At 37.6% G+C, this 10,218-nt stretch overlaps 1 protein-coding gene across 1 annotated transcript; it reads left to right on the forward strand.

The window, feature by feature from the left end:
- Positions 1-587: 587 nt before the first annotated feature.
- LOC145168560 (endo-1,4-beta-xylanase 4-like) lies at positions 588-3,623 on the forward strand. The gene is made up of 8 exons (XM_079087344.1): positions 588-660; positions 781-815; positions 887-1,007; positions 1,262-1,434; positions 1,586-1,687; positions 1,777-1,923; positions 2,224-2,862; positions 3,285-3,623. The coding sequence occupies exons 1-8, from the start codon at positions 588-590 to the stop codon at positions 3,621-3,623; spliced, it is 1,629 nt and encodes a 542-aa protein (XP_078943470.1).
- The last annotated feature ends 6,595 nt before the right edge of the window (positions 3,624-10,218 follow it).

Raw genomic sequence — 10,218 nt, forward strand, 5'->3', positions numbered from 1 at the left:
ATTATAAAGTGATATAATTTTACATATTTATTTAAACCAATGATTATAATTTTACATAACTAAAAAAAATTTCTTAATTAATAATTTATTTAAAATAAGTGATTAATAATTTTGAATTTTTACTATTAAAGTTTAATTAATTTTGTAATCGTGGTTCCCACAAGTTATAAACTAGTTTTGCACGTCTCTAACACCACCGTAAACTTACACCTTGATACATAACGGTAAGTAACGACGGCCTTGGAAGTATATCGACGCCAGCAGTATGTGGAAGAAAACAAAAAAGACTGCAAAAATTAATGTTCAGAACTCTAACGTTAGTAGTAAAATCAACCGACAGAAAGAGCTAATTCAACGTGCAAATATACACCGTCCAAACTGCAAACGACTTTAAAACACGAACTTAGAACTAAATTCTAACATCTTTGTATAATAAAGTAATAAACATATAGTTATAGTACAAAACAACAGCAAAACCTTGGCATTTTCGAAACAAAATACATGAATTCTAAACTGTTTGTTTCTAGTTTTGTCATCCTTCATATATGTATGCCTGCAACGTCTCTCCCATTCAAATTCAAGAAAACATGAAATACCGACAACTCATTTTCTTGAAATTTTTCGTTTCATTCCTTGTGGTATTTTCAGTAGCAACTGAAGGTCATACACCATCACCAAAAGATGTTTAATTTGTATTTTTATTTTTGTTTGATTTTAATTTGTTGTTCTTGGCATTTAAACTAATTACTGATTGTTGTGTTTTGTATTTTGATCTTGTAGATGGGCCGACTTATGATTATTCAGGCTACATCGAGGTATATTTTAAACTGAATGTTTTGGGATTCGTTTTAAAGTGCTTTGATCATCTCTTTTTCATCTTGATTAGTGCAAAAACGAGCCTGAAGATCCACTTTACAATGGCGGAATAATTGTTAATCAAAATCAGTCAGTTTCTTCAACATTCGTGTTACCAAATCTCTCCGGCAACACAATCTACTCATTCTCCAGTTGAGTTGCCTATTAATATATAGTCCATAAAGATATAGGCTAAATGCATGAAACAATATACTTCTACTTTTTTTTATTACTTACTTTCAAAAAAAAAATTATTAACACATTATCGTTGAAAAGTCTACCTATTAATTATAACATTGTAATTTTAATTGTTTTCTTGCTACAACCTTATACTTTGAAAAGTCTTACCAACAGTATATAAGTAAATCTAAAAAACTTATAGTTTGCACTCGTTTTTATCCAATAGGTTGGGTGAAGTTAAATGGCTCTAATGCAACAGCGATCAAGGCTAGCCTATCAGTAGACAACGACACTAACATTTGTATAGGAAATGTCATTGCCAAAAGCGATTGTTGGTCATTTATAAAAGGCGGATTTGTACTCGATTCACCTGCAAGCTATGCCATGGTGTATATTTTGGTAAACCCATATCGCGATAGTGTACCTTAACCTTTGTGTACAATTGTATAGTTAACATAAATGTTAAAAAAAAATCATAAATAAAGAAATTTCTATCCATTTACAGATTTTATGGTTCCACTATATGTGCGTATTTTCGTGTTTCTTGTAGGATTCATATGGGAACAAGCACAACGTGACCCTTGCAAGCGCTTCTTTGCAACCTTTCACGCCTCAACAATGGCAAAACAATCAAGAAAACTCGATTGACAAAGTATAAAAACAATGCTACAAAACTCCAAATGTTTATTCAAATCTATTTCGGACATATAATAATCTAAAATTATACACATTCTATTTTAGGAAAGAAAGCGTGCAGTGACTATTCATGTATCCGATGTAAATGGCGAAAGTATCCAAGGAGCTCGAGTCATAGTCGAGCAAATTTCTAGAGATTTCCCTTTCGGTTCAGCCATATCCAAGACAATCATAGGAAACATACCCTATCAGGTAAAAAAAAAAAGGTTACATGCAAGAAATAGTATTGAAACAATATTATTATTTTTCTATTATTGCATTCTATTTTGGAAAATCTAATAAGTTACATCAATGTTTTCCAAACATTTTTTTCACTAATCGTTGGGTAAAAGTTTTTAGTACAATTTCTTGATAAAAAATTTTAAAATACTATATTATAATTGTTTAGATTTTTAAATTACAATGTGTTAACAAGAAAAAAGACATAAAATACGATGATGTAATAGTAAAAACTCAAATTTTTTATTTTGCAATGTCAACAATCGTTCGTAGAAATGGCTCCTAGAAAGATTTAATGCAGCAGTCTTTGAGAATGAGCTAAAATGGTGTGAAACTGAACCCGAACAAGGAATCATCAACTACACCATACCTGATCAAATGTTAGACTTCATCAGAGCTAACCAGATAACAGTTAGAGGGCATAACATATTTTGGGAAGACCCAATCTACATCCCCTCATGGGTCCAAAACCTAACCGGCGACGCCTTAAATTCAGCCATCAAATCACGGATACAAAGCTTAATGAGCCACTACAAGAATCAATTCATCCATTGGGATGTTTCTAATGAGATGTTACATTTTGATTTCTATGAGCAACGATTAGGGCAGAATGTGTCATTGGAAATGTTTGAATTAGCTCATGAAACGGACCCTTTGGCTTTGTTGTTTATGAATGATTTCAATGTGGTGGAGACGTGTGGTGATTTGAACTCGAGCGCCGCCGCGTATGCCGCTAGGATGAGGGAGGTGGAGGAAGGCGGTGTTATGATGGATGGCGTTGGGTTGGAAGGTCATTTTGTAACCCCGAATCCGCCGTTGATTAGAGGTGTTTTGGATCAGCTTGCTAGTTTGGGACTTCCGATTTGGCTTACAGAAGTTGATATCAGCAACACCCTTGATCAAGAAACTCAGGTGATTATCCTTTTAATAAAAAAACTATTTTCATTGTTGCAAACAAACTATTATTCTTTATGGATTGAGCTATCATAATAGTAAGATAAAAGAATAATAGTTAAGTTGCAAAATCAACAAAAATTGTGAAAGTAGGTTGTGTTTTTGTAGTAATTTACCTTTTTCATATGGGGTAATAAAAAATTTTGATATTTTTTCAAACGGTAAAACGTCATGGTTATGTATTACCTAATACCTACCAACTATATTATCACAATATTTTAATATAATTATCATTATCTCATATTTTTATACATTTAAAATAGTTTTTTTTTTATCAAGTACCAGTTTACTTCCAAACGTAATTGTTACTATTAATTAGCTTATACTATCATATATTTATATTCGTTATATCAATTTTGTTTTAATTAATTAATATATAGGGGAACTACTTGGAGATAGTGTTGAGAGAAGTGTACTCACATCCATCAGTGAATGGGATAATGCTATGGACAGCGATGGATCCAAATGGTTGCTACCAAATGTGTCTAACAGATTCCAATTTTCATAATCTTCCTGCTGGTGATGTTGTGGATAAATTGTTGTTGAAAGAGTGGTCAACAGGTGTGGTCAATGGTCAAAGTGATTTTGATGGGACTTTTAGCTTTGATGGGTTTTTCGGCGAGTATATGGTCAATGTTGACTTCCAAAATAGGACTTCTAACTCAACATTTTACTTATCCAAAGGTGATGAAACCACCCATTTTAGTATTCATTTGTAGTTCAATTTATTATTATTTTTTAAACCGTTACAATGTATTGTACATTTGTGATTTGTATATAATCCAAATTTTCCTATTTTTTGGATCATAAATTTGTTGTTGAATATGTTTGTAGTTGTACATAGACGAATGGTGCATAAAAGTTTGTGGTTGGAGCTTCAAAACCCAAGTTTTTAACTAAAATTGTAACCAGAATCAAAAGGTTTATGACAGCTAAAGTTCATCCAAGTTTTTAAAATTTATGTATTTTTCACTTTAATCTTTAAGTTGTTTCCTTATAAATCATCCCACCAGATTTTAAAGTGATATTTTTGTGTTAAACATGAACTATATATTTTGTTGCAAAAATCATAAAAGTCCAAAAAAATTATTTTATTTAAATCCTTAATAAGGGTACCAAGAAATTTATAATAACATCAACATCCTAAATAAAATATAAAAGAAGTATATCATATTCTAAGGCCATCTTTCAATCTTATACTATAAATTATAAGAGATAAAGATAAGATTATTGAGTCAAATTAATCAGTTCTTGTATATTAGGAGATTACAGTTATGTTCTTCTTTTGTAGCATACGTTTGTATTATATATTCCACTGATATTATCTTGCTTTCAATATTCTCATTTACCTGTATGATATCAGAGCGGGCTTCATCCTAACCCTATTTTTTCCCCTTTATCTCAAGCTCGTTTCAATGGCTTCAAGCACCATTCCAAATACTGATGATCCAGCTACTCCAGTAGTAGTTGTTAACCTCGCCAACATCCTAAAACTCACAACTACCAACTATTTGTCATGGAAACTACAAATCGAAGCTACTCTCGTTGGATATGGCTTATTCAAGTTTCTAGATGGTATCTTTCCAGCACCATCTCCTACCGTAACCACCACATCGACCACTGCCGCATCGACCACCACCACGAATTGTGCTTATACTACTTGGATTCGACAAGACAAACTCATCTTTGGAGCACTCATTGGCACCTTGGAACCCACACTCATTCCATTCATCTCTCGATCAGAAACCTACAAAAATGCATGGGATACTCTTGCCAATACATTTTCCAAACAATCTCGTGGTCATCTTAAATCTGTCCGATCAAATTTAAAAGCTATTACCAAAGGCTCTCAATCAATCACAGCGTATATGAACGCCATAAAAATGTTCTGATCAACTAGCCATTCTTGGTGAACCTATGAATCCAGAAGACATCACATATAAAGTTCTTAATAGCCTTGATTCTAGCTATCAAGGAGTCATTGATGTTGTTCATGCTCATGATACAACGATCAGCTTTGATGAACTTCATGAAAATTATTGAATAGAGAGCTTGCTATCAAATCACAAACCAGTTCTCTTAATTTTCCAGCTACTACACATGCAACCACCACTCGATCTCCTTATCCTCTTCTACAAACCAATTACCGATCACAACAGCCATACAAAAACAAATTTGGCTATAACACCAGGCGTTCCAACATAACCAATACATCAGGATACCAGGGAAAGCGTCAGTGGTGTCATACATTTGGTCACTCGCTTCAAAGATGTCCTGCGTTTCAAGCTAGTTTTCCAACCATACGCCCACCTCTCATACCCAAAACCAATCAGTCACCATCCCCACATTCTACCCAGTTCACACCTCAAGCCTATATGGCAATTACTGATTATTCTGATCATTCTCCATGGCTACTAGACACAGGTGCCTCTCATCATGTTACTCATGCATAGAAAACCTCGCACTTTATCACCCCTATGATGGATCGGAAGAAATCACCGTAGTCAATTGCACGGGCGTTCCCATCACTCACACTGGTTCATTTTCCATTCGCACTCCTTCCAAATGTTTATCTTTATTGAGTGTGTTGTGTGCTCCTACTATGAATCGTAACATTATGTCCATCTACCATTTATGTCTTCATAATAATCTTCTAATTGAATTCTCATCTGATGATTTTGTTATAAAGGATCGTCCCACGCGGGTTCATCTTCTCAGAGGACCAGTTAAACATGGCATTTATGAGTGGCCTTCTGCAACACCCATTCGAGCCTTTTCATGTATCAAAGTTTCCGCAATAAATTGGCACCACCGTTTAGGACATCTATCTCAATTTGTTTTCAAGACTTTAGTATCTACTTTTAAACTTCAAGTTTCTAGTGATCTTTTATTCAATTGCAATGCATTTCAATGTAATAAACGTCATACGCTTCCCTTGGTTCCAATACTTTACAGTATCATGCACCACTTGATCTTTTGTACACAGATTTATGGACATCTCTGGTTTATTCTTTTGATGGGTATAAATATTATGTCATCTTTGTTGATCATTTCACTAAGTACATCTGGTTTTACCCTCTTAAAAGAAAATATGATACAAAAATGATTTTCACTCGGTTCAAAGCCTTAGTTGAAAATTACTAGGGATGACTGGACCCATCGTAGGTATGCCTGGTATTCCAGCCCGAGGCTGATTGGGCCAGGTATGAGTGTTCGTGCTTGTGAGATGATTGTTATATGTATGATGGTTCAGGACTAAAGGAAGTACTGTCTTGTCGTCACTTAAGGGTTCACCTCTCAGTTTGTCTCATACTGTTCATCATATCCTTGGAAATATTGTCATCAGAATTAGCTTTCTCCAGAAGGATTATCGAGTCTCTTTTGTCCAGTAAAGAGTTCTCGGCAGTAGAGTATGATTTGTGGTTCTGTACTCTAGTAGGGACCTCAGGCTATCAGTAGTTGAGTAGCCAGTTGTGAGTTAAGTGCAATGAATTCTGCAATGATCTAGTAGGGGAGGTCTGTCAGGGGGGCAGACCCTCTCGAGACTTCAGAATTCGGATTCGGTAAATGTGATCATATTGCAAGGAATTGTTTATCTTCAGGTTTTAGAACCATGCGAGGGTTGGTTAAGGTTGTCGTGGAAAGGCTAGGGTTATGCTCGGGATTGTAGTCCAAGTTGTTTGGCGTGTAAGGAATGAGAAGAAACGATTTCGAGGACGAAATCAAATTTAAGTGGGGGAGAGTTGTAACATCCCATTTAAAATATAATAATTAAATAATAAACATGGAACCCCGAGAAGTAATTTTTATTATTTTTTTATATTATTATTGTCCAAAATTAATTAACAATTAGTGGGTTGTTGGTTCCGGGAAGCCAAATGACAAGAATTGAATCTCCGGGGGTTAAAATGTAATTTTTGGATTTATTTTGAAAAGAAATTATGGAAGCACGGGTCAAAGAGTAAATATTGGACTCATTTTGTAAGGATTTTAGAAGGCATGGTGGAAATGGTAATTTTTGGATCGAAATTGAAAGAAGAAGGGTAAGGAAGGACTAAAGGTGTCATTATGGGGAAAGTTTGAAGGAGACGGTGTATAATTGTTTCATAAGTATCATTCTAACCCTAACACTAAATGAGAGCACCCGCCGCCACCTTATGTCTCCTATCATCGGCGCCGCACCACCCCCCCCCCCCCTTCACTCCCGTTTCCGTTTAGCAGACGACGACGGAGACACCAGATTTCCACCATGTTTGCTGCCGGAAAATGAGGGTTCAACGAGTCGAGATCTTGGCGAAGTGGCTGTGAGGAGTGAAAGAGCGAAGCTGCAGCCATCGCCGCCTAGTCGATGTCGGCCGCCATAGTCGTTGTCGTCGTTTCTGTTGTTGCTGGATTCAAAGACCGTCGGTGGGGGTGTTGTCCAGTGGGAAGTGAAGGGAAGCAAGTCGTAGCAGCCTACGCTGCTTCCTCGTCGTCTGTGAAGCCGGAGAAACGACACCATGGTGAGCCTCCATTGCGTCTCCGCTGCCCGGTTCCGTGGAGGACAAAGTGGCCACCGGCTTCCCGTGAATAGCTTTCTTGGAGGTGCCATTTGTGTTCGTGAGTTGCTATTACCCTTGAGCCTTGACCACTGCCATGACCACCGACTCCTGCCACTTTCCGTCACCACCAGCCACCATGGAAGGTGGCTGTGTACGCGTTCTGCCATGAGTTTAGGTGTGTGGATGTTGATGTATTATGTTTCATGTATTGGTAGCCGGATTTCACTGGAAAAAGCCACCACCACCACCTCCCGGTGGTGGCTGCCACCACGTGCCACCGCCGACCACCACAAGGTGGCTGTGTGTGTGTGTGTGTGTGTCATTTATTAGTGTGTGTGTTATTTTCTTGATTAAAGCATTGTAACATGAAATTAGAGATGCGGATAATGAAAAGAAAATTCAAACTACCACCGTGAGGTGGTGGCTGCCGCCACCAGCCGCCGTGTTGGGTGGCGGTGTGCCTTGTTTGTGTATTGGACTCGTTTGGGATGCTTGGACAAGAATGGGCCCAAAGAAAGCCTAGTGGACCCAAAGAAACCCTAATGGGCCCAATGAGGCCCAAAGTGGCCTAAAAGCCCAACCAATGGACTAATGGGCTAGTATTGGGTTGGAAACCCCTAATTAGGGTTTGGAAAACCCTAATAGCAAAAAACCCTAATTCTTGAGAATTAATCGGCACACACACGAGATTATTTAATAACTTGAAATATTAAATAATAATTATTGGCAAATTAACCTAAGGCAATATTGGACTTAATGAATTAAGTCCTTAGGGGATTAAGTCCTTAATGGGTTAAGTAGGAACACTTAACCCTAGCCGTCATTTCATGTGAAAACCCTAATTTCACTTGGGCTTTGGGTTGGGCCTTCCTAGTGGGCTTTGGTGATTGGACTATTGATGGGTTGTCCAAGAACAAGCTAATGGACCAAAATAAGTAGATGTGTTTTAGGATAAGGCCCATGTGAGGACTTGGGCCCAATTTTCCAATTGGGCCATAATTGAGCCTTTATGACTATGTGATAATGGGCCATGGGGATTGGATTGGAATAATCAAATGGGCCTTAAGGAAAGACCATGTAGAGGTCTGGGCCCAAAATTTGGAAAATTGGGCCATATGTTGGACTTTGGCCCATTATTTTACTTTTGGGCTTTTGTGGTGTGAGTTGGACCTTGGGCTTGGAACCCAATTATTAATTAGGTATTGTTTGATGTTGACAGTTCGGGAATCTGTCAACCAGCAGCTGGAGTTTTATCAGCGAGACATCAGCAATGCCAGGTGAGTTATCCTCACTATACTCGAGGGTCTAAGGCACCAAGGTCGGCCCTTTGAATTGTTATTGGTTAAGTTATGCTAGTATAATATGTTAGATCGATATCCTAGAGGGTAGGATGATAATATGTGATATGTGGTATGACCTGTTAGTTAGATATCCTAGAGGGTAGGATATAATATTATATGGTATGTGGTATGATCTGGTAGATCAATTTGTTGTCTATAGATTGTTATGTGATTATCTGTTATATGTGCACGTGTTTGTTTGGTAGTTGAGGCTTATCTGCTTTGTGTGAAAGCCAATAGACCTGGGCATTTCAACCTGTTGGTTGTGGGCCGAGAGTATTCCATCCCGAGGATGATTGGACTTATAGTGTGTTGGCATTCCAACCTGTTGGTTGAGGGCCTGGGGTATTCCAACCTGATAGTTGATTGGACCCATAGTGTGTTGGCATTCCAACCTGTTGGTTGAGGGCCTGGGGTATTCCAACCTGATGGTTGATTGGACCCATAGTGTGCTGGCATTCCAACCTGTTGGTTGAGGGTCTGGGGTATTCCAACCCGATGGTTGATTGGACCCATAGTGTGTTGGCCTTCCAACCTGCTGGTTGAGGGCCTGAGGTATTCCAACCCGATGGTTGATTGGAGCCATAGTATGCTGTCTATGATTATATGTGTATTGTTGTGGGTATGGGTATTTTGGGGGAACTCACTAAGCTTTCGGGCTTACAGTTTCAGTTTATTGTTTCAGGTGCATCAGGGGATCGTGGCAAGGCAAAGGCATGATCGTACAGCTCCTCACTTTTTATGACTTTTTTTCTGGGATACTCTGATATGATACATTTTGAAAACAAGTTTTGCAATGGTTAATAGATTTGAAATGTTTTTAAAAGTTTAAATTTGGCATGATTTTATGGGTGTTACAAGTTGGTATCAGAGCCTTGGTTTGAGTGAATTGGAGGAACACTCGTGTAAATCCAGTCTCAAAACAAGGAATGGATTTTCAAAATGATTTTTCAAAAGGTTTTCAAAATAAGTAAAGGAGGATGCATGGTGTACGATCAGCCGAAGCCAGTAAGTAGACCCCAAAATACCATACAGTTATTTGATTATGTGATATGTTAGAACAGCATGCTAGTGCTAGGCTTGGGATCTTCAGGAATTGCATGATAGAATTGCCTGATTACATGATGCCTGCTAGCCTAGGGTTTCCTTTATATGAGATTGACATCATTACTGTAGTTGCTTAGTGTATGTATCACGGTTATACATAATTAAGATCTTATAGCCTGAGAATGTTTGATTTGGCCTTATGTTTTGTTCTTGTTTGATTGGGAGCTTAGGATAGGATTGGATATTCGAAAGTCTATAGGGTACAACGTTATGTATGGCTAGCATACACTAGTACTGTAGGGTTGGTGGAAGTTTCATGGATGGGTGAGTTGTGTGAGACCGGTAGGTCAGTTGTGAGACAGTTAGCCTTCCTCTAGGAGTGAGGT

The sequence above is a fragment of the Lactuca virosa genome, chromosome 4 (assembly GCF_052849685.1).
Source record: "Lactuca virosa cultivar CGN04683 chromosome 4, Lactuca_virosa_CGN04683_v6, whole genome shotgun sequence".
In the NCBI taxonomy this organism is placed as follows: Eukaryota; Viridiplantae; Streptophyta; class Magnoliopsida; order Asterales; family Asteraceae; genus Lactuca; species Lactuca virosa.

Excerpts from the sequence above, each read along its gene's own strand:
- LOC145168560 (XM_079087344.1), top strand. The coding sequence starts at position 588 with ATGAAATACCGACAACTCATTTTCTTGAAATTTTTCGTTTCATTCCTT. Across the intron at positions 816-886 it reads ATTATTCAGGCTACATCGAG|TGCAAAAACGAGCCTGAAGA; the intron begins GTATATTTTAAA and ends CATCTTGATTAG. Across the intron at positions 1,924-2,223 it reads TAGGAAACATACCCTATCAG|AAATGGCTCCTAGAAAGATT; the intron begins GTAAAAAAAAAA and ends AATCGTTCGTAG.